The sequence below is a fragment of the Dromaius novaehollandiae genome, chromosome 24, assembly GCF_036370855.1.
Source record: "Dromaius novaehollandiae isolate bDroNov1 chromosome 24, bDroNov1.hap1, whole genome shotgun sequence".
Taxonomy (NCBI): domain Eukaryota; kingdom Metazoa; phylum Chordata; class Aves; order Casuariiformes; family Dromaiidae; genus Dromaius; species Dromaius novaehollandiae.
This window is the reverse complement of record NC_088121.1, coordinates 5,733,554-5,757,931: the sequence shown is the minus strand read 5'-3', so window position 1 is coordinate 5,757,931 and position 24,378 is coordinate 5,733,554. Positions and strand designations below refer to the sequence as shown.

At 46.9% G+C, this 24,378-nt stretch overlaps 1 protein-coding gene across 6 annotated transcripts in view; it reads right to left on the bottom strand.

Annotated features, from left to right (window-relative positions):
• The window catches only part of PIK3CD (phosphatidylinositol-4,5-bisphosphate 3-kinase catalytic subunit delta), a 35,664-nt gene extending 11,492 nt beyond the window's left edge, over positions 1-24,172 (bottom strand). For 3 of the 6 annotated variants that reach the window (XR_010392842.1, XR_010392843.1, XM_064525563.1), the window contains exons 1-17: positions 24,049-24,172; positions 15,399-15,562; positions 13,675-13,903; positions 13,027-13,256; positions 11,989-12,168; positions 11,204-11,353; positions 10,402-10,491; positions 8,905-9,126; positions 5,723-5,819; positions 5,173-5,303; positions 4,191-4,250; positions 3,803-3,970; positions 2,797-2,918; positions 2,436-2,579; positions 1,521-1,620; positions 454-632; positions 119-228 (exon numbers count right to left, since the gene is read on the bottom strand). Coding sequence is in view for 4 of the 6 variants with exons in the window: in XM_064525563.1 (XP_064381633.1) it covers positions 119-228; positions 454-632; positions 1,521-1,620; positions 2,436-2,579; positions 2,797-2,918; positions 3,803-3,970; positions 4,191-4,250; positions 5,173-5,303; positions 5,723-5,819; positions 8,905-9,126; positions 10,402-10,491; positions 11,204-11,353; positions 11,989-12,168; positions 13,027-13,256; positions 13,675-13,903; positions 15,399-15,539 (2,353 nt within the window). In the remaining 2 variants the exon portion in view is untranslated. Of the gene's footprint in view, positions 1-118; positions 229-453; positions 633-1,520; positions 1,621-2,435; positions 2,580-2,796; positions 2,919-3,802; positions 3,971-4,190; positions 4,251-5,172; positions 5,304-5,722; positions 5,820-8,904; positions 9,127-10,401; positions 10,492-11,203; positions 11,354-11,988; positions 12,169-13,026; positions 13,257-13,674; positions 13,904-15,398; positions 15,563-22,667; positions 22,734-22,856; positions 23,054-24,048 lie in introns of those variants that run through there. The other 3 variants (XM_026095491.2, XM_026095492.2, XM_064525564.1) reach the window with 3 other exon arrangements.
• Between the last annotated feature and the right edge of the window lie 206 nt (positions 24,173-24,378).

Below are 24,378 nucleotides of genomic sequence, written 5' to 3'. Positions count from 1 at the left end.
ACACCCTGACACTCTGTATGTATAGAACATCTTAATGGCCCATACTTAGGCCCATTCACCACAATAAATATTGAAACTATGACACCTCTGATTGATAACATTTCTATCAAAGACTTACCATCTCCATTTTTAAAAATGATACCCACTCCACCTCCACCTGTTTCTTCATTATTAAACACAATCCATAAAGGTTTCATCTTGGAGTCCATAAAAGTACACTGCTCCACACTACAGAAAATAAAAATAGTACCATCAGAGTCTCCATCTATTAAAAAAAACAAAAACAAAAACCCACAGCAGCCAGGGAATCTGCAAATTCAACAGCATCAACAAATGCTGATGGACAGGTAGCTACCATGAGGGGAGAAGGCCTCGGGGTTACCAGAAGCCTGGCTCTTCTGCTGAAAAGAGCCTGCAGCACAGCTGAGGAGGAAATGCAGCCATCTTCCTTACCAAACTTCAGCGAGGATAATGTTGGGGTTCAGGGGAGACTGGAGGTGGGAAAGTGCTTCAAGGTAAGTTTCCTGCTTCATGCACATATGCATCATCTCCTTGGTTTGAGGCTTTGTGGCCTTCTGAGAACTCACTTTGACAAAGTCATTCAGAGCTTTCATCTTGTTGAGTGCTTCTCCCTGCAAAAAGGGGAGGGATGGAAAAGTGTTAAAACAGGAAATGCAGAAAGTTAAAATTTTAACAAAGTTAAAAGCTATTAAAAGTCTACTGTGAAATGTAAACATTGGTTGTATTGCTTGCCTTTTCTTCTCGCAGGGATTTTGTACTTTGCAACCAAACAAATCAAGTATCTACCTGAAGGAAATCTATAATGAACAATGCAGATTCTGCTGCACAAAAAAATATGTTGCAAGGTAATGGGCACAGTCCTAAATACCCCAGGAGTAATAATGCAGGTTATCAAGCACCACAGGAGAAAAATGAAGTGCACTGGCTAGAAAAGCGAGGAAACCCATTGCCTTGGAGCCCTGCTGCCCCTGTCCTGCAGTGCAGTTGGGGAGTTCTGGTTATGCAAAAGCTCTGCTCAGTCTTGAATATAGAAGCAGTACTGGTTTGGGGGCACATCTTAGATATGGCCTCACATATACAGTGATCCTTGATAAATAACAGAAAACTTTTAGAGAGTGGGTAATTAACAGGATTACTCCCTGCCCCCGCACCCCAAGAACTGAAGAAGAGAGTGCACTGCCCTGAAGCAAAGAGCCAATTGTGAACAGTGCCTACTAAATGACATCTCATTACAACTCATCAAGTAACAGTACTGGTCTTCAACCACTCTAGATGCATCTTGTTGTTTGGGTTGTGTGCAAGTGAGTAAGAGATGAACAAAGTCACACGTGACAGGGAAACTCCAGGCTCTTAATAGGATATGCCAAAAAAAATATATGCAGCAGTTTTACAAGGGTGGGTTTTTTTGGTATTACTAACATTAAGTTGCAAAAGCTAATAGCTGAGATCTAGCTCCAAGCAGGAGGAAAATCAACCTTAAGGCTAAAAGCAAATCTTACCTGTTTCATTAAAACTTTCATGTGATGGGTGCTGCCTCTGCAGTATGCCTCCAGGATCAGGCCAAACCTCAAGGCGACTGCAGGGACATGCATTTCTGACCTAGAGAAAGGAGGGAGGTTAAAGCAAACCTAACTCACTGCAGTGAGTGACTAATTTTCCCATTCATGCTAGCATGCACTGGGGGGAAATTAACTTAGCTGTTTAGATTCCTTCTATGTATTGGAGAGAGAAAACACCCACCCTAGAAGGTGCTGTAGAAAAATCCATTGCTTGAACTGATGACAAAGCTTTTTGGATGACTAAACTGCTAACTATGCCTTTGAAAAATTACTCAAGGAGCAAGGACAGTTCAGAGCCTATGATTCAGAACTGGCAGGTGGCCATGACCATCCAAAGTAAATTTCAATTCCAGGCATGCATATCTTTTATTTTATTTTTTTTTGTATATATATATATATATATACACACACACACACACACACACATATATATATATCCACACATACACTGAAAACAACAGACCAGCACCCCTGCCAAAAAAAAAAAAAAATTTTTTTTTTGTCCTTCTGAAATAATCCTCAATCAGTTTCCCAAGGAAAAAACAGCAGTTCATATCTACTGAATGAGCAATGGGGACACAGCAATGTCATTTTTACAGTCATTTTCAGTTGAGGCCAGATTTGACATTTCCTGGATTTTGATAATCACAGCAAGGAAATCTCACAAATACTCCAGTGAAAGATACTAGGTAAAAAAGAGCCAACAGCCTTTAAATAGTTACAGCAGCATCCACACAGACACACACGTGCACGCACACACCTGCTTGTTGTCTCACTTCACAGCGCAATCAAGAATCCAGTAAATGGTGGTTTCACTTGATTATGGAGAAAGAGCCCAAGACATTTGCTCCTTACCTTAGATGCCAGAATAGGAAGTGGCCTATCTTGCGGTTGGATAATGCCCTGTCCAGTAGGAACTTGGTTAATTCACAGTCTAAGTAGGATTCATACTTAAGCACCTGGACAAGTTGTAGGAGGTATTGGAACAATTCACCATCTCTGGGGACAGAAAGGAAAAAGTCATCTTTATTGCAACAAGGTTACCTGAAAAAAATATAGAAAAGACTGCCAGTCTTGTCCACAGTCCCCTTCAGCAGCCTTAAATGTAAACAGATAATAATATATGTAAATAGATAATAATACACATGTAGTAGTCCCCTTCAGCAGCCCTAAATGTAAATAGAAAGGGACTCCCCATGCCCTTTTGAACACTTACGTCAGCTTCTTTAATGAATTGATAGCAAAGGAGCCCACGTAACGGTCAGGGAAGCTGAAATCCAGCAGCTCCAAGGCATTCAGGACAGGCAGCTCTGGCCAAGTCTGAAGCAGGGAAATCATCTGTATAGGGAGAGGCGAGGGGGAAGGAACAAGGTTTTTAAGACAATGGCCAAAAATCTATATGCCCCTAAAATTCTAGTGAGGAAAGAGCAGACCCCTTAGAAAAGAAAAATTTCTCACTCTTCTTAGTTGCTGTTTATAGATCCTACAGGGCCAGTTTGCAGATGCCAGGTCACAACCCATCAGTCTAAACTTACTAGAGAGGCTGACAGGTGAAGTCATCCCCCAAGTCCATGGCAGGGTTACATTTGCTGTGGTGCGAGTAGTGAGTGGAACAAGCTCTTTGGGGAAAGCCTCATTCTTCAGCATAACAATGTAGGCCGGACAGGGACCTCTCGAAGGTCCTGTCAAAGCTCTTCAAGTAAGGAGGGATGAACAGCACAGAGACCATCCTTATCTGACATCTAATGTTCTCAGTGGAAGAAATCCACTGACCCTACCCCTGAGGTAGCCGGTGCTGGTATCTCACTGTTAGTTAAGAATAGCCATTCCAGATCCTTTTCTTGCTGTGAATTTAGCCGATTTCTTCTTGCCTTCAATTTCGTCCTTTCTAAACACTCCCTTGCTGGTCAGAGGGTTGAGTCTGGGACAGCACACAGAGCCAGACAGAGCTGGTAACAGCCAAACCTCAACTCCACTGAGTACTCAGCACACAGCAGCATTCACACGGACTGGGAGAGAACAGAAAATCCCCCTCAGCTTCAGCGATACCAGCACTGAACCTTACTGCCCTCACCACCTACGCAGGGACAGGGCCAAACACCCCCGGCTGAGCTGGCCTCTCCGACACAGCACAGGGACATATACATGCAAGATCTGTCAAACAGGGGACCCCGCCTGGCAGTACCGAGACTTCTTGCTTTCTCCTGCCCCAGCACCCTCACCTGGGCAACATCTTCATGCTTGTTCCATTTGGTGATGATAAGGAGCTTTGCCAAAGCTTGTGGGTACTGGTCACGGATATCATACCTCATCTTCCAGACCAGATCTTTTTCATCCTCATAGAGCTCAGTGTGGCTCCTCCGCTCCAGTATCTCCTTCAGTTGCAGTTTCTGCTCATGGAAATTGCAGGAAAGAGCATACACAGGGCTTAGTCTCAACCCAGAGGGCTTGCTCAGCCCAAGGAGACACCGTAGGACTGGGGCCACAAGGTTGCATGGCCCAGTTTGATGAAAAAAGCTGGTTGGGGGGTAAGATGGCAACATGTGACTTGATCTAAGAAACCAGGCTTGCACATAACCAACTGCAGAACTGTTGATGCCAGAAACTCACCTCCTCAGGGTCTTCCAGCACAGCACGGGGTTGTTCTCCATTTCTCCCCAACTCCAGCAGCTGGTACACAAATACAGAGTCTGAGAAAGGCTCCTCACTTCCTCTGTATCCTAGCTCATCATCGCTTCAGGTGTTTATGCTGCATTAAGAGACCAGTCCCTTGCCACCTCTGGAGAAGGCAGTCAAACCTCTCTAATAGAAAACGGGCTTACAGGGACCCCTCTGCTCTGAGGTGTAACCTAACTGCCCATGGGCCTTTTCCCCAGTGGTACTGAGAATCAAGGGACAAGTCCTCCCCTTGAGAAGGGCACATCTCCATGCTCATATGGCCAGTGAAAGGAGGCACTGGTCACTGAACTCCCGGCTAACACAAGCCATTCCAGGTTCTTGGAACTGGCACGCGTTTGCCAAACAGACAGCACTGCCCAAGCCACCTTGCACGCTGGTGCAACCTGTTAAAGCTTCCGAGCCAGAACATGCATCACAGGAGAGCAGGTTTGTGTGTCCCTGGAAGAGCAGAACTCCTTCCCTTCCTGAAACAGGCACATTTCTTCTTTTAATGTTTGGCCAGTTGCAGTGACAGATGGAAAACTCCCATACCATGTGGCATGCTAGCACTCTATGCCGAAAGGGAGGAAGCTGTCTCCTTGCACTGATTTCCCCCTATTCCTCTTCCTATTGAGCCCAATAATGCTGCCTGTAGTTTAAAGGCAGCTTGGTTAAAACTATGTGTAAAGAAGAGCTCACAGATAAGAGCAGCTTTACCTCGGTAGTTCACACTTGGAAAATTATTTGCCCAAAGGTATATTAGATTAAGAGAAAGAGACAAGTTTTCAGTTAAAAATATCCATTTGTCGGGTTTGTTTGTACCTGATCATCCCTTGTCAATGACTGCCCAAGATGCAGTGGAGCTGTATGCTCCTGCATCCAGCAAAGCTAGGGAGATTTCTGTAGCTCCCCAAAATGCATCTGTGTCCCCTACCTGTTCAAATGACGGGTAATATACAGGATGCGATGTAATGCTGGGGAAGCAGATGACCAAGGCTGCTGCACTTTCTGTGTTGGGGTTGCAATGTACTGTACCCATGGGGTTCAGAAGTTCCCCTTTCTCATCTGAAAAGCAAAGTACATAAACCCATAAACCCTAATCTTCTGAAGATTTAGCACAGAGAGCAGGGCACAGAACTGTTTCCAGCTCTGTCACTGGTCTGAGCAGGTCACTTCATTTTCCCAGCATCACAATGCAAGAATATGTGTTATCTTTAGGAGAGCAGCTACCTCCTACGTCACGCGTGCAATGCCAAGCCAAATAAGGCCTTCATCTTGGCAGGGCTCTAGGTGCCATTGCAATTTACAGCAGTAATTGTAGCGGGACTGTTAGCACAGGATGTTACTGTAACACTATTGTTCTGAGCTGAGCTATTCCGGCCCCTGCTACTACCTACTGGACAGCAGTACAGAACGCAAGACATCCCACCTCTGTGGTGGGGATTAAAGACACAGCAATACGGTAGCTCTAACTCCTGACATACCTGGAAAGGAGGACCACATGTGCAAGCAGCACTCTCCTGTTTTCAGCTGGTCCTTATAGTCAAAGAGCATAACATTCACCCAGGCAATTGGGCAGTCCTGCAAGGCAAAGAAAGAAACTGGTCTGGGTGCTGTGATTGCAAAAGCTGGATGGAGGGAAGAGAGGAACTAACCTATGCAAAGCAAATCCCTATGCAGAATGCTGTAAGCAGGTAACTTCACATTCCAGAGCGTGTAGGCATGCCCTCACCACAAAGAGTTGCTGTAGAGATTACACCACCCCAGGCACTGGCCATGTCTAACTGACTACTTTCTAAGTTCACCTAAAATCAGAGTACAAGATGGCATAAAATTCAGATACTTACCAGAAGCTGGAGTCTTTTCTGTAGTGCTGAATGGCACCAAAACCTCCTCACAAATGTCTCAAGTTTGATCCCCTCGCCCCCACCTGAAGAATCTCTAGGTTTCCAATAAGGCATTGCTACTCTACAGTCAATCGTATTTGAAGGGGCTAAAACTTACATACTTCATGTATTTCACATCTTGAGGGAAAGGAGAAGAACCTTAGCTTTGAAACAGGGAATGTGGCAGTTGACATGAGTTCAGAAAACTAGACAAAGAATCCTAGATATATCTGATAATGGTACAACAATAAACACCATCTTTCTACAGAACTCAAACTTTATGCTGCCATTGCCCCCACTAAAGAAAAAAAAAAAAAAAAGGAAAAAAAAGCCCAAAAGCCCAAGCCCAACTCAGTAGCACAAACCAGGCTCATGTGGGAGGTGGAAGACTCCAATAAGCAAAGCGACTGGGGCATGGCCGAGAAAGACAACCCGTCTCCCTGCTCCAACCCAGTTATCTGCCACTAGAGCAACAGATTCTATAAGTTACCTAAGTTTTCCTGCACTCAGGTTCCCCAAATGGAACAGTTGCTTCACATAACAGTTACAGCCACACCAGCATTTTACCCAACTGCTTGGAAAACACTGAGGCTTAAGCGTGTACTAGCACAAAAAATGACTTGCCAAGAGGTTGCAAGGCAAAATCCTAGTGAGATGTACCCGCAAACAGTATTATATTTGAAGAGATCCACAGTGAGGATGTGAGTACAAGTACACAGTGACTGTACTTGTTCCACTGTGACATTCTAGAGCACATATCAGCCTTCCCCAGAAGGCACACCAACGGACTTAGGGGAGCTAGCGATATCAGCTTTTTCCCTTTATACAACAAAAGGGCTCATTTCCAAATGGCCTCTCATAAACCTTTTCATTGATTTGATTAGACTAAGCCTCTCCAGCAAGATCCCATTTGAGACATCAGCTTCCAGACCATGGGAAGAAGCCAAACACAATACCACCACCAGCAGTAACCCTTTCCATCAAACTAAATGCCATCAAACCACAACATAGAGCCTGCCAAAATGCAAGGCAAGATTTTGGTGGATAAGGTCCAGCAGAGCAACAATTCAGCATCACAAGGACAGAAATATCTCCTGCATGACTTAAGACACACTGAAAGCCAACCAGTGACATTAACTCTCTGACTCATCCCAGTCAGTCTGCAGGCTTGCCTGTTTTCATGGAAGTAAATGATTCAGTACCACCTTCCTGAGCTGGACTGTCTGCACAGAAAACATGCAGGTAGTTAACCTCTGAATACTAAGCAGTAAGCAAAAAGCTTATTAATCAGTAATAAAAATCAGGGTGCAGTTGAGTGGAACCTCCAGTCACTAACTATTTTAAACAAGATCTGGGCACCTCACTCAGAGCTACAATGCAAACACATAGACAAATCCATTTCTGCAGAGTTCAGGTCCAGCAAACATTGTAAATTTTACATTAAAAGCCAGCTAGAATGCATCCACCTTTCCCCATTACTAGAACACACATGAACAAGATCCTATCAACTCAGCTAACCAAGCTGGCTTTGTTTTGTCAATCAGAACCAACAGAATTTCCTTCTGACTGCTTCAGAACTGAAAACTGTTCCTGTGTGACTACAAAAAATGCAGCCTGTGGATGAACCAGATATTCTGTTCAACAAAAGCCTCCAGCAGGAACTGGAGCTCTGTTATTCTTAAGTACAAAAACAACAATAAAAACTTGATCCTGGTCCTCGCCTTGAAACACTTCCAGTCTGAAATGTCCAACCTGGAAAACGGTCCATACAAACAGGAGTCATGGATTGCATCAAAGTCCCTAGATATTAATGCACTGTAAACCCGAGAGCCTTACTGATGCCAAGGCAGTAGAGCTCAGCGAACCTACCAGCAACACAGACGAGCTAACAGAACTGAGGCTTACTAAAATCTTCTGTGACAGCATTTGTCAATCCCTCAATTTTATTTGCACTCTAGTAAAAGTAGCATGACTAATTCCCTGTTTAAAGCATAGTGACAGTATTTTTATGGCTGCAGAAACAACCATTTACAGAGAAACGGGGGTGTTTTTTCCTCACAAAGAAAACTCCAAATGCAAAGAGCTGGAAGCATCATGCTTACTGAAGTTACAGCACCAGGAAATCAGCATTCAAGCAGATCGCATTCAGATTTACTCTTAGTTATTGAATTATTATTATGATTTAGAAGTTTTGGGATAGAGGAGAAAATCGCTACATCTCTGAATCAGAAGCATAAAACAAGAGCTTCCAAAGTGAATTTAACACTTCCCATCCTCAGTTTGCAGCATCTGAGCAGTAACCTTGAAGATTCTGCAATTCAAATTTTACCTCACCTAAAGCTTCGCTGTAACCAGTGTTTACATTCCTCATTTTCTTCCCCTTTCTTGGCTGTTAATTTGCCCCATGAGGGACTTGCATGAAAGACCTTACTAGAAAGAAGATGCAACATACAAGATGGTTTTAACCTCAGCTATAAAACAAGGAAGTTGTGGGAAAGCAAAACAGAGAAACCAACGCAAATGATTCCACTTTATGTGCATTTACATGCTGGGTATGTTTCCTAATGGTCTTTCTGGAGAAGAAATTACAGTTAAAACATCCTTTCCTAAAGGCAGCCACTCAGTTTCCTGTTCCTGCTGAGGAAGTTACAGGCCATCATTCTGTGAGGCTCTTTTATTATAAGTCTTCTTTTGAAAGCAAAAGGTATTTGGCTCAAAATGGCATCCTGTGCCCTCCAGCCCTGGCAAGCCTGGCTCAGTCCCCCACTGGCTTTACTTACAGCTTTCTTGGACTTCTTCTTGGTGGAACGTGCCTTCTTTGCCTTCTCAATGACAGCATAGAGGGCAAAGCAGAGCCGCGCCATACGGGGAAGATCACAGATGTTAATATCAAAATCCAGCCTCTGCTTCCACACCGGCTCTGAGCATACGTTCACTTCAGAGCTTGACACCATCTTGCACAGCATCTCATTGCCATGAAAAAGACCTGCTTGCACCACCAGCTAAGGGAAGGAGAAAAAAAGAGAACATCATGAATCTACAGGGACCTGATCTGTTTGCCAAGGACACTTGATTAGAAGAAGAATGGGACAAAGAGTCTACTCCTGGAAACAGGATGCCCTACTCCTGTCTCTTTCCTCTGATTCACTGAAACATTAAAAAGTACTTTAATCTCCTTCTTTACTCAACTTCAGCAAGGGCACTGTTATCTTTTTACTCCACATAGGGATTGCAAGACCTGCTTAATCATTGCAAAATGTGTGGGTAACCCACTGCTAAGAGTATTACAAGTTTCATCCTGTAAAACCAGGCAATCTAAATATTCAGCAAACCTTGCCCACTGAGATGCTGCAAAAACTCAGGAACCTCAGTCATGCTGAAAAGGAGGAGCGGACACCAAGAGCTAGGCAAGTGTTTATGCCAAAGAGCAAGCAAATCAACAGCAAAGGGGAACGGCACATGGAAACGCCTGGGCCCAACCCTGCAGCACAGTGCCAACAGCATGTTGTCTCTGGGCACCCGTTTGTCTGCAAATCTGCACTGCTTCCGCAGTTTGCCAGATCTCTGTACAGCTGATAGGTCAAGCCTATCTTCAGCTTTGCTTCTTGTTACAGCACTGCTGGCTAGTCTGAATCACAGCTCTTGCACTCCAAGGAGTCCTTCCCAGGAAGAACTCCCTGCAAATGCTGGGACACTGTACAGAAGAAAGAACTTCATTGCCTTTTTCTTCATAAAGCCTTGCCCTAGAGACACCTACATATCTGATATATTCTAGTCCTGTTTTCTTCCTTTCTTGAAGGGTGGCCATTCCCCTTCGCCTAACTGGCCTGTCCCCCTTGTATATTCCAGGGCTGTATCATGTTTTCTGCCCTAACTTTACCAGTCACCTCTCCCATCGTTCTCTCTTCTCAGAGCTGAGCTTCCTCTCTTATGCTCTCTGCAGCCTTCTCTGCCCCTCCACACCACTGCCAAGCAAACATCACCACAGAGCAGCAGCTCTGCTTGCTACTCAGAAACTCCTGCAGAAGGACGTTTCTAAGAATGCGCTGCTGGGCTGCTGGCTAGCAAGTTCCCTTCCCCTTCCTGTTGCCCTGCAGCTTAGAACCTGCCCAAGAGCTGAATGAAGTATAATGAAGGACCACGTGACATCAGGCAGTCAGCCCCTGTCTTCCTCACCACGCATAAACAAGACGGAGGCAACAGGGAAAGCAAGCAAGCCAAAACACCAAACCAAGAAAAAAAAAGAAAAAAAAACCCCAAACTGAGTCAGCACCTACCTTCATTCTCTCATCTGCATTGACCTTGCTGCCTTGCACCAGCTCAATGTAAAAGGATTGCTCTAGGGACCAGAGAGAACCATAGTTTGGCTAGAGAGAAAGAACAGCTCAGATCAGAAACAGCTCAGAGACTTCTCAACCCAGTGCCTCCCAAAACAGCAGGACTACCTCTTACCCCCACGTTGTTAACTCCTCTATTCCCTTGAGATGGAATTAGGTGGTGTTATTGTACCTACACAGGCAATGCACACCCAAGGATCCAGTTCAGGAGAGGCACTCTGGACATTAGCTGAGAGTTCTTAAATAGCACTGTCAATCCAAAAAGTGCTCTATAAAGACAGCTCCGTTTTACAGACCTAGGTACTGACACAGCAATGAGGCCGCATGTAGTTTGTGTGTCAGAGATGGCATGGGAGCCAGACATCCTCTGCATCCACCCGCTGCCACAGCCAGCCAGTGCTGCTCCTGCTAGCGCCCAGGCTGAGTGAGGCTGCAAGGAGGAAAGCTGAAGAGCTGCTCTGGAGAGCAGCTGAGAGTAAGACATCCGCTTTCCTGGCTCCCAGGCCTGCTACCCCCAGACTTCACCTCTCATCACGCACTTTTTGCCCCAACAGAAAAGAGCACCGTACTGCAGGAGGAAGCAGGAAGACTGGGAATCCCCAGCTCTAAGGGCCTTGCTAGGAACCTGTCCCGAGAGAGTAAGGGCGAATCAACTTCTGCAGTAGCTGTTCCCAGACTACATTAACATCTTCATCAATAGATGTGTTGAAAGTCACCAGGCTGGGTCACTATATCCTTTTACCTTCTTCTTAGGGAGCGGGGGAGGCTTGGCAGCCATCTTTGGGGCGTTGGCAATGCAGTTGGTCTGCTCATCTCTCATAGCAATGATAGAGGAGGAGTGTACCATGGTCAGGTGGGGCGTTAGGCCTTGGTGTAGGCAGCTGCGGATATACTGCAAAGACATGACAGAGTCAGCATGGATGAAACAGCGCCAGGCAGGCAAAGCAGCGAAGCAAAGCAGAACTAGCTGAAGCAGAAACAGGTGGATGACATACGGAAAGGACCCAGCAGCCATCAAAATTCGGCTTTAAATTATATCCTCTGGTTTTATAAACCCACATCCCACTGGACACATGTTGATAGTACCAAGAATGTGATGTACATTACACCTGGTATCTCATCAGCTGACTCACTCACTCAAATAGCTGCATTAAGGGAATCTGCTGAGGACTCAGCATTCCTGACAGCAGTTTGCCCTACCAGAGGAACAAAGGATAGAGGATTACTTGCCCAACTTCTAGGAGAAGCACTCTCAGCTCACCATGCAAGCAAACAGACACCTTTAGAACCATAATCTATAAACAGATGGGATGGACTTAGATCAGTTGCCCTGCAAGACCATAAGGATCCATTAGGGTCTCAAGAGTACCTCTTACCCTAGGCAGTATCCAGGTTCCTGCCATCAACGGGCTGCAATCCTGCAAACAGCACTGTCTCCTTGATGCAGGACAACACATCTCACCCTGTCCTCCCAGCGAGAGGTCACGTGAGAACAGACTCACTGACAAAGCAAGACAAAGGGCTCACCTGGAACTGGTACAGGGGGTAGTTCCCATAGAGATATTCACATTTTCCATTCACTTGCAGGGTATAATCCTCTGGGTTCTCCACAGTCTCGTGGCGGAAGACAGTAGCCTGTTTCTTGATAGCATAGCTCATTAATGTGATGGGGAACTCCTTTGGGGAGATCTGGAAAGTGAAGCTCTCCTGCAATCCCAACGACACAGCATGAGTTGTCAAATATCAGCAAAGGGCTGAAATCACCACAAAGAGCAACAAAAGCTCAGCAGGGAAGTAACAACATTCCTGTTGCTGACATAGTAAAGAGAAGGCTACGAAGGCAGAATTACCCCCCCTTCCTCCCCTCCCCCACACACATACTAGCAAATAAGTAGTGATGCTTGCCAAACCGGGCAGCAGCATGTTTCAGCAGCGCAAGCACATGGCTGGAAATCAGGAACTTCAAGTACAGTATAAGCACCACCACCAATATGTGTGGCTGCAAGTCGTTATAAGTATTCCTACTGCTATTCCACCAGCAAAGCAGGTGGTGACTAGGGTTGCTGTGTTCAAACACACCACTCTGGAAGGTCCTTCTCCTCCCCTTGAGGTGATTCCTGCTTCATGTCCAGGCTCAACATGCAAAAAACGGCATTAACCAAGGGTAGTAGGAAGAACGGGGCCCATGGGCAACACAGACCAACGCCTGCAAGCAGTGCATGCTGAGCATGAGCTGAGCAGACTCTTACGCTTCAAAAGGAAAACTATATATCGGATTCTGTACTCCTTTCCCACCCATAAATAAAAAGTTTGCCACCACATGTGCACACAGTAACCTCAGCTACCAGCTAACCAGGACACACAACACATGTTCAAGAGGGGCAATAGCTCCCTTGGAGGCTCAAAGGCTCCCTCTCAACCATACCCACAGGCAACAGGGTCTGGAGAATGAAGACGAACACTGAATGCATGGAAACACTGTCCATGCACACGTTATTCTGTCTCCGAATGCCTGAAGGAAAAGCACAAACCAGTCACACACTGTCAGAAAAGTTTGTGCTTTACCCCGCCAGACTGAAACTTGACGTTGACAAAAATGTTCTTGGTGGGGGTATGTAGGGGGCCAGTCCCAAGGCCTTTGGCCAATGGCTCCAGCTGCAAAGGAAAGTTGTACTCCATCCAAGCTGCCCAGCTAAGCTGCTGCCGCTTTGCTGCTCTCTCCTCACAGAACTGGCGCATTTTGATGCGGAAATCATTCACCTCTGGGTCCTGCACAGAATCAAACTCATGCAAACCTAAGCGGAGAGTAAGAAAGAAAGATAAAATAAGCATTTACACCCAACAGAGGCAATCAGCCTTTGATAATCAACTGTCTGTGAAAAAGTCTTCCTAAACACACACTTAATACCTGGTCAAAAGGCAAAAAGTCAGCCAAGCTACTAATAATTGCTTATTTACTCTGCACAACTGCACTGACTCAATTACTACAGCCCTCTGCCAGCAGGAAAGATCACCCTTCTTCTTGGCTCTGCACACACACTGTTCCGCTACCAGATCCACAAGAGACCTAACTTGCTAAGTTCACCTACTACATAAGCAGGGCTCCATCACCACTCCATGAGTAGCAATACCACCTGGGACAGCAGCATGTTTCACCTACTGCCAACACCCCTGCCACATCCCTGGTGTGACTAACGATGGGGGAGAACTGACCTTTCCCAATGAGTAGGCTGATTTGGGAGTTAATAAGCTTCTTGACCCTGTCGCCTTCTCGAGCCACAAGCCGCAGTACTGGTAGGAAGGGCTGGATGTCACAAAGTCGCCGTTGCTCATCTTCCAGCTCTTGCTGTTCCGCTGTCTGGTTGATGCACGTGAACACATAGGCCTCGGGATCATTGAGCATGTGGTACAGCGGCTCATATTGCGCATGCTGCCACACCACCTGGGACAGACCAACAGCACAATGAAACTACTGCTATGCTGCCAGGACTTCATCTTCCTCTTAGTGTCACCCCACTAAGCCAAGATATGCCATTCCACAAAGGGAATGCAGAGCAAAGCCTTCTCACGGCATTCCCGGACCTGTAATCATAGGCTGCTTTTCAGGCAGGCTTGGTGGTTGCAACTATTGCTAAACTGCTGATAGATTTATTTGCGAGAGCCTTTAACTGACGACCTTTTCTGCACTTGCCGTTTGTTTCAGGCACAGTAAATCCCTCTGCCTTGGTATTTAAGTAACTCCCACCTGAATGCCTCACAGTAAGCATCCGCTGACTGCTAGCCTTGTGAAATAGAGGTGTTACTCCCACTGGAAGCAAAAGTGGATCGAGTAACTTGCCACCAGTAACATGAAATTTGCGACAAAGCCAAGGATTTTTCTTAAGTCTTCTGAATTCTATCCAACCCTCCGCCACCCTTCCCTCCCAGCAAATGACATTTACATATGACTGTTCATATCCTATTCATACACTCTCTAAGTACCTGCTATAGGATACAAAATCCTGAGGTAGACAGGCCTTTGATGTGACCCAGTGAACCTGCTGGCTGAAAAACACAGACCTTAACTTAACAGCTGGAGCCAATCAGCTCTGCTTGCAGTTTTGGTTTTGTTTTTTTTGTTTTGTTTTTGGTTTTTTGACCTGAAAACAGCAGCATGAGAAAACTTGGAATAATCTGGCACTGTGCTTCTGTCCCTTGTGATCTGTGACTCATCTAGGCCAGGTTGCTGCTGCAAAGAAAACCTTTTCCATTCTGCTTTCCTTCATTCTCCCCTACCCCCACTTCCTGCCCAGGGAAACAAGAAAGTAGTTTCATTTCTTTTACACATGGTTTCACTACAGCATTTTATTCCTCAAATGAAACACCAAGAAAAAAATCTCTCTCATTACAGTCTCAGTTTTTAGGATTCAGCTTCTATGAGGCAAGAGTTGGCTAGGCTGACCGCCTGAATATTTTGAGACAGTCCAGCATTTGTATTTGACTACTTGGGGGTGACTTCTCTTCCTTGCATCTGCATACCCAAGAGCATTCGTAATGAAAAATCCACTCTGGGCTCTGGTTGGCTCAGGTGAGCAGTATTTGAATACACAGTCCATCTGCCCCATGCTAACAACTCAAATCCGGCCTCATTCCATAGTTACTCAAAAACTAACTAGCATCTCAAGGTTGGTCAAGCACCCAGTAGATTGACCTCTGTACCACCAGCACCATCGGCACCCTGTCGCTGACAGTCTCAGCAGCTAGACATGAGTTCAGTGGGTTGCAGAGGCCCTGTCAGGAAGGAGGGACTCTCACAGAGTCCATCACAAGGAACTATCTAAAGCAATGCAGAAGAAACCAAACTGGCGTTAAGATCAAGCACATTTCCCCAGGTGCTCCCAAGAACAGACTCCTAGTTCCAGGAGACTGCAGATCAGACCAGAGAATAAGGCTGTTACCTGCTTGATGGTGCCCAAGCTGGCATTACAGGACACAGAGAGGTTTAAATATATGCCTGTGGGCAGCAGAAAGTCCACCTGGATATTTTGGTTTTCCCCCTTGGACCAGAATTCCATAGGGCAGTAAATGCCTGGGGGCATCCTGCTCACTTCTTAGCTACAACCTGCAAGAAAAGGGGGGGGGGAGGAAAAAGTCTGTTGCTGTTCATTACATACTAACTCCTCAGAGCACAACTCAAATCTGTGCCGAGCGCTGTACAAAGGTAGTGTGGAAAAGAAGTCAAACAAAGGAAGATTAGCATATCCTCACATTCTTACAGCTCAGGAAAACTGGCACCTTAAACAGATTTCTAGGCCAGTACCTTAAGCCACCAGGGCGTTCTTGCTACAGAATTTGCTTCCATTTCAAAGCAACCCTTTCTTAATCTCTTTAGGATTGGGCTTTACATCTACACCTGTGTTTGACAAACATGTTAACAAATTATCTTCACTAGAGAACAAAGACACTTGTCCTGACAGCTCATCTAGGACCAAGCAGCCAACAGAAACAATGAGGCCCTACCCATGGCTTTGTAACACAATCCTCGGAGCACATTCCCCAAGCTGCATTTTGTTTTTCCAAAGTTAAGTTCCAGACGGCAGTAGGAGAAACAGCTATTGCTGATCCTGAGTATGCATGCATTTTCACAGACACAAATAATACTCCACTACAGTTCCCCCCCTAAAAGTCCAGGAAAAAACAAGTCTAAGCCTGAGTAATCAAAACAGGTTTGTTAATTCTATCTTAATCCCTTTGCTTTCCAGGACTCTACAGTTTATTCCCAGTACCTCCAAAGAACACAAGACAAAAAGAATCTGAACACTATCGGGTACAACTTGCTCTTTTCAAGCACGGAATAAAGGCACTCATGAATAGCTAAAACAAAAGGCATTCAGCAGAACCCCACTGTATGGTTTCTTTCTTAAAGGAATGTAATAACAACTTGGAGACACCCATCCATTTGCCCACGAGCAAAACGCTACAGCGGTGTAAGACTCTCATAGTTTCCTCCATCGATGATAGGCAGCAGAGCGCTGTCCTCGGGTGCAGGAAGAGCTTGGAGATGTTGGCATCAGCTCCTAGCAACACAGTCCATTGTATTACACCTGCCTCTAACTAAGCCGGTTCAACCATCTCAGCAGAGAAACCAGCTCACCTGACTAAATTCTCCCTCATTTACAGGACAGTTTTCCTGCCAGGTCAGCAGAGACATGTGTCAGCAGCACAGCTTGGAGGGTGCTTACCTAGTTGCTGGATATAGAAACCAAGGCCTCAGCTTTCTGCCTTTCTTACTCTTTGTGAGTTCTAAATTCAGTCTGCATGCGCCTTGAGCAATTCCAACAGTGTCACTTATTCTCAGTTCGCAAAACCAGTATAAAATTTGCTCAATTCACAACTTATAATATGTCTTTGCAGCTGTCAGTCAGTGTACAAATTTAGAAAGAAACCAAGCAACATGCTGCTGAAGATCTGTGTCCCCCAATTCATGAAGTCCTGCAGGCAACTACTCGTAAGCCAGCCTCATGCTTCAGCATGACAAGCAGCCCAGCATCTTATCTATCAGTGCCTGGGAGCACGACACTTCCCCATTAGCAGTGAGGTAAGGATTCCCAGAAACATGAGCTATGTTTTATCTGTCCTGCTTCCTCAGTGCACATGCTGTATCACACAGAGACCGGATACAGAGACCACAAAACCACCCATGTGCCTTAAGAAGAAGGGAAGTAAAATGGGGAGGAGGCAGGGTTTACAAGTTTGAATAAAGCAAAACAAGCTTGCCGCCTTACCTTCTGTTCATTAAGAATAAAATGAGTACATTTCTAGAATACCTGCTAGCTACCTCAGCACTTCCTAGTGGCAACAAAAGCAAGAAACTACCGTGACTCTACTGACCAGCAAAGACGGAAGAGATGGCAATGGCTACATTGCTGCATTCAGCTGAGGATTTCTACCTGATGCCACATCCCATCAGATATGAAACACCGTATCTAAGATATCAGCGCTACAACATCAAGTTCCAATTGCTCAATCCCTTGTCTTCCTAAGGACGACACACTGATTATCGCACGATGCACAACGACTTTTCCAACAGAAGCTGAGGTGGATATATGCAAAAGGAAGAATCACTCTGCACTTGCTGTCTCCCATATTTCTGCTAAGCAAAGCTCAGCACAGACTGATCATACCGCACCAATCCAAGACAGGATAAGGCATCTACCCCACTTTCATGTTCCCTTTTGCCTTGGGGAATTGGAACAGAGTTCTCCAGGCTGTGGCCTTGCTTGCACTATCTTGACCTTACGGGTAACAACAATTCTAATTCCCTTTCCTCTAGGTCACTCTGCCATTTGTGAATAGCCAAATGCAGCATCACCCTTTTTTGTCAGGATTTAACTACTGGAGTTGTTTGAGATATATTCTTTGCCTTTCATTGTAGCTGCCTTTAAAAAATAATAATAAAATAAAAAGAATAAATAAAGGATTCCCCATTGTAGCTGTCAACTTTTAGAAGTCCTGACTTCATCTCAGACTCTTATCCTGGTGGATACACAAACTACTGCTCTAAATCCCATATTGCGGGTAGGGTTCTGACATGCAGTTCTGGTAGCCTGAGGTTCAAGTTACTCAACCCACACTTGACAGAAGTTTACTGTGCAACTTGCATATCACGCAAAGCTAGGGCAAGCAAGGGTGAGACAGAAGTCTATGTTTTCCTGGGATGCAAACACACAGAACCCATCTCAAGGGAGCGCACAGGCTATCAAAGACTCCTGCTTATCAACACTGGGCTGTAACCACCCCCTTCCAACCACAGGACGCCTCCAATTCTCACTCTTCCTACTGCAATATACCCCAAAACATCCTCTTCCTGCTAAAACACCTCCACAGTCCCCCACCTACATCTTCCTAGAATACTTACTGTTCCGCCTCAAGCCACATCTCCCCCAACCCCCAAATACTCCTTTCAAGTGCAAGGCATGTAGGCTGCTTCCTTCTGACTACAACCATCCTAGGCAGTTTAGCAGGGCAGGACACGTGTGGCATTTGGTCCCCCAGGGGGAAAGAAGCAGTGCAAACAACCAGAACGCACAAAGCTCTACTGGCACGTACGCACCCCCCAGCCAAGGCTGGCCGGCCAGCCATTCCGTTTGGGTGGCCGAACAAGTCGGAGCAATGCACGTGTCCAAGCTAAAGGCCTGGCCCTCGGGCAGGCCAAGTAGATTGCTCTGTGGACTTCATGCAGCCCTGAACCGTAGGTCATGCACAGAACATCTGAGGAACCTGCAGGATCTCAAATAACTCCTCGTTCCTCTCAGGGAGCAATTCTCCTGTGAGCCCACTTGTACAGAAGCCCGCTCCACAGATGACCCCATTGTGTGTACGTGTGTGTTTGCCTGGGCAGCTCATAGCCGTAAAGACCACAAGCGACAGGCTGTCTACAAACCGTGCAACCATACTGACCCCAGGAAAGTCGCTGGGCCAGTGTCCCACTGGCAGTGCTGCAGGCATGGCTGGGCACACGAAAACAAGATGTGGTTTGCTCAAAATATTATTCTGTTATTTCCCCAGATGGGCAGGGCCCCAGCTCTGCTGCTGAAAGAAGCACGCACACTTGATGGTAACCTCAGATGTTGCTAACAAGATGTGAGAAGTGACCGGCCACATCTCAGAGGGAGCCCCTCACTCAGCAGGGGACCAACAGTGCCACAGACTGACTGATGCAAAGCACGGGCTGTGACTACTGTCAGCGCAGGGCTGCCACAGCTGCTTCTTTCAGCTGGCAGATAAACAAGCCCTCCAACTGCAGAGCACAGTGTCACTTCGGACTTCTCAGAGAGCAGAAGAGGAAGAGAAATGAATGCTGTCACACAACACAGGCTCCAAAGCACTCAGTAGGTACCCAACAACAGATTTCCATGGGTCCAAACAGGAAGCTATTCCCCATGGTCTGTGGACAGCTCCCAGAGAATTCAAGTGTAACTCCTTTTCCATGGGAACTCCTGCACTGTGGAATATTAATATAAGGGAAAAATAAAAATCTGTGCAAAAACAACTTTCTCAGGAGACTAGGAATGAAACACCGGTGGGCACAGTGATCCCATCTCTGTTTCAAAAGCTGTCCAACAATCAGCAAAAGTTATTAGCAGAGGACAGCTGCTCCTTAATTTTCTAATTTTGAGATGTGGATTCAGCCTATTTCCTAGAAGAACAATCTGGAAAGCTGCATCCATTGGTGCTAATCACCTCCTTGCTGAGAGCCTTATGGGCCGTAAGGACCATTTTAAAATGCCCAGACCGCTTTCCCATTGGATAGAAAAAGAAGTGGAAGAAAAAAAAAAAAAAGATAACTAGACAAAAATTCCAGCTTTCCAGTGAAGGTAAGTCCTCAGCTTCCTCTCTCCCCTTTGCTTTAGTTCATTATTCTGCAAGAAAGCTGCAGATTGCTTTGCCCTCCTTAAGGTTTCATCTTGCATTAATTAGAGCAAAGGCAAGAAATGCACAGCTTTCCTGAAGAGGAGAGATGACCATGGCAGAGCTGACATTTACACAGGGCTAGTCCATCCATTCGCCTGCTGAGACAGAACATAAAAGCCCAACATTACTGGATGCCATAGGAGGTAGTGTATGTTTTGAGTTCATAACATACCTTGAGGATTGCATAGTTGTACATAAAGGCTGTTTTTATGCAGAACGTAACAGATGCATTTAAAATTACCCAGTCAGTATTTAAACCAGCAGTCAACATAAAAAGCACAAACACCATCTCCTCCTGTAAAGTTTATCAACCACAGCTCTGGTGTTTACAACAAAACTGCTATTGAGAGTGAAAAAAAAAAAAAAAAAAAAAAAAAAAAAAAAAAGAGCAAAAAGCAGTGAGCTAGCAAGATCACACCCGGAGTAGTGTTCCACAAACCTCTGTGCGGCTGCTGCCTTAGACAGACGCGGAAGCTCTAACGCCTACAAACAGATTACAAAATTACTAAACCCTAGGACTACAAAAATACCTTTCAAGTTTATAAGTGAGTGGCACAGAGCTCACAGGTGATGCGCGCAGCGTGGGAGACAGCAGGAAGTCACTTTCATTGCAGGCACCAACTTAGCTGGGGGAGGAGACGGGAATTTTTATGTACACATGCGCATGGCACATCTTTACCACACAACTAATACACTTAGCAGATTTTAACCAGCCCTCAGCTTTCACAGACACAGACCTCAGTCACTGAGTGTTCTGTAGGTGTTTCAAGTTTGTGCTCACTTTTTTAGAGGGGGTCACAGGGTCAAACAGTCCCCCAGGCTGTACTGCTTGATAGAAGCTGCTTACAGTACGTTGAGGGCAAAGACCAGTCAGTTGAGAATTGAAAGACCACAAAATTAACCCCAAAATTCCCCTCAAAGAACAGACTGACTTGGAAAACTCTCAGAGCATGTAAGCATGTGCCCCTAGAGACACACAGCGAGTCAAACTGCAACCATGGGTAGGAGCTTTGTAGGGGGTCTCCCACCTTTGCAGGACTAGCTGGATACTCAACCTAGGTGCCAGTCACTCAATCTAATCATGCAGCACAAACGAGCTGTTTCTGCCTCCCTTGTGGCATAACATAAGAATTCTTATTTCAAGCTCCATTCCCCTGAGGTGGATACAACCAGAAGCTCAAAGCAAGACTGGCTTTTGCAGCTCTACTTGCTGACAAGTCTTGACAACCTGGCTATTTATTTGTTTAGGGATAAGGAACACATGCTGGTGAAAGGTGCTAGAAACACAGCCCCAGGGACGGGAGTTTGCCTGTCTGCAGAGGTGCAAGGTCTGTTGTGCTGCCCTATTCACTGCAGCTGAGCGGGGACCCTCGAGGCAGCAGATGCAGACTTGATGCTGACTCCTTTCTAAACATCTGCGGAGACAGCTAGAGAGCAGGGCCAGCCTAGGTGACCCAAAGCAAACTGGATTGAAACCTCACAGCCGTCTTCTGCAGGCTGCCACGGAGAATGACCCTGAGCCTGGCCATTTGACTAGCGGCAACCTTTTACATCGTAAGAGTGGCTCTGATGCCTTCTCAAGTATCTGCTCACATCACTAATTTTGGAGGAGGCATTAATAGGACAGATTTTATTCTCACGTGTCAAAAAGGTTTTTCCTTTACAATTTCCATTCATCTCTCTCTATAAAATGCAGACCAGGGACCCAGCTGCACTTTAGGCCATCTTTGCTGTCCTTTAGTTCCTGGAAAAGTATTGCATCTTCAGCATAAACCTAAGAGCTGCACCATAGCTCTAAATGCCTCTGGTTCCTCCTCTGACACGTACACACAAGTATAACACTTGGCTCATGAACTAGGAGAAAACTAGGACCCCTTGTAAGGTTGAGATGTATTCAAGTACTGCACATCCCCTGAAATTAATGCTTTGGTATGTTCAACATTCATTTCCTCAAACCTTAGGTTAAATATTCTAATCTGCTTTATTTAGTTTATCATAATAAGACTTATACTTCCAACAAATATAAAAATCAAATAAGGTTTTTTGCACAATATCAGCTTTCTGTTTTGTACACTGATCTCTCTTATCCTGCCACACAATTCCTTGCACCGATTCATTTATTCTTCCAATAGTAGCTTGCTGTTCTTTCAATGTCTGCATAGTAAGCACTCCATTATATTGTTTCTGTGATGCCTTTTATTATAGATGTCTAAGCCCCCAGTTGACCACCTTTACTCATTACTTTGCTTATACAGCCCACTAGACTAAAGCAGAGGTAAGGAATGAACATGCACACACCCACTGCTTCAGGCCTCTAAAACGCTACAGAGCATCCCTTTCCCTACCAGAAAGGCTGGTATAAACCAGCATTTATGAAGCAAAATCAGCGTCTTCGTTGCATCAAGATGTCAACAGAGAACCACCAGTGTAATCACCACAAATTTTGCCACCTTGCAAGGAGGCGTTCTAGTTATGTGACAACTACGAGGATCAGGCCCAGAACAGCCACTGGATCCAGAGAATCCCTTGGCTTCCGTCTTTCCCTTTCTGAAATAAAAACACCCTTCTGAGAGTTTACAGTGCTCAGTGCCTGCCTTACACATGCACACCCCCGTAAAACAGGCTCACAGAGAAAAGTAATGGGAAGCAGAACTACACTAATGTAATCTCGACTGGAGCTAACCTTGTTTGTGTGCAGGGCTGATGAGTAAAGGGGTTGTCAGCAAGGAAAGAGATAGGAAAGCAGAACGTACGTGTGGTGATAACGACAGGCTGCAGTGCTATGGGGCTTCCAGCTCCAGTGCAACTAGGAAAAGAGCAAAGTAATATACCATCATTCAGGCTCCACAGGACCTCAGATTCAACCACGAGTAGCAGGCAGAGGGAGGGAAAGAGCAGCTCAGGTAAAGCAACTTAAAAGCAATGGAAGTTTAAGGCCATACCTCATTCTGGAAGTAAAACAGCATCACTAGAGAGAGGCAGAGGAACATCAGAGAGTAAGAAAAGCATCTGACAGGAGGACTTGACAGCCTTGTTCTGATGGAAACTTTCAAGCAGCCTGTTAGGCAAGCTCACAGTCAATCAACTGTGCTTTCAGTGTTGTCTGAGGAAGCATCTAGTGAGAAACAGCGTATTTAGTGGTTAAAGCAAGGGTTGGAGTAGCGATGACCTGCAAAGTTCCAATCCCAACCCCGACGCTGTCTCGGTGCATCAGACAGCTAACTCCTCTGCCTTTCGGCTTCCCCCTACGCACCAGTATACTTCATGAAGGATGCTGCAACTCTTAGATGCTAGCAAAGTGCTTTGCCATCTTTGCGTGCTGGTTATCGCTGCTAACACGGGCATAGTCTTGGAGCTGGAGGATACTGTATCAATGAAAGCTTCTCGCTTAAGACAATGTTGCTGAAGTCAGTCTTTTAACTCTTACCAATGAGCAGACAATGCCAGAAACACAAACGCATCTTGCTGATGAAAACAAAAAAGTAAGACAGGAACTTCTAATGGCACCCTGCCGCATTCGGCTTTCCCTACTTTCCGGTTCCCATCTCAAGCAGGTACAGCACACTGCGCGCAGGTGTTACGGGGCTCTTGGGAGAGCTCCCAACAGGCCTCCTCATGCACAGCAGTAGCACCGCTACTAACAGCCGGCTGCGGCAGCGCGGCCCCACTACCGGAGAAGGCAGGGCCGGGCCGGTGTCGCCCACCGCGCACGCATCTCGGGCGGCTCCGGACCGCGGGACGAGCGTGCGAACGCCAAACCTTGCGGCTGAGGAGCGGCCAGAGCTCCCAGCGGGCCAGACCCCTCCACGCGGTGCCGGTGCCGCGGGCGGGCGCGGGGCGGGAGGCGCTACGGGGGGCTCCATCCGGCTCCGCGGCGAAGAGCAGGGCCACGGCCCCCTGCGCACCGCGAAAACCACGGGCAGCGTCACCGGCCGCCGCGGGGCTCCGGCCCGCCGAGCGCCCGGCCGCACGCACCGGAGCTCCCCCGCGCCGAGCCGCAGCCCGCCGGAGGGGCCCGAGGAGCGGAGCGGGCCGGGCCGGGGCGCCGCACCGCCGCCCACCGCCCGCGCCCGGCCAACGGCTCCGCCAACGGCTCCGCCAACGGCCGCGCCAACGGCCCCGCGCGCCGCTCACCTGCGCTGCCCGCCCGCCCGCCCGCCGCGGCCGGGCTCCCGCGCGGCCCCTCCCGGCACCCGCGGCGCGGCCCCGGCGCCGGCCGGCGGGAGCCGAGGGGAGGAGGGAGGGAGGGAGGGAGGGAGGGAGGGAGAGAGGAGGGAGAGAGGGAGGGAGGGAGGCAGGGAGAGAGGAGGGAGAGAGGGAGGGAGGGAGGCGGCACCGCCCCGCCCCGCGGCACCGTCTGCAAAGGCGGGCGGCCCGGCCCCAGGCACCGCGGCCGCGCGCACCCGCCACCCGCGCCCCAGCAGCTGTGCATTGCACATCGGCAACCGCGCGTTGCATGTCGGC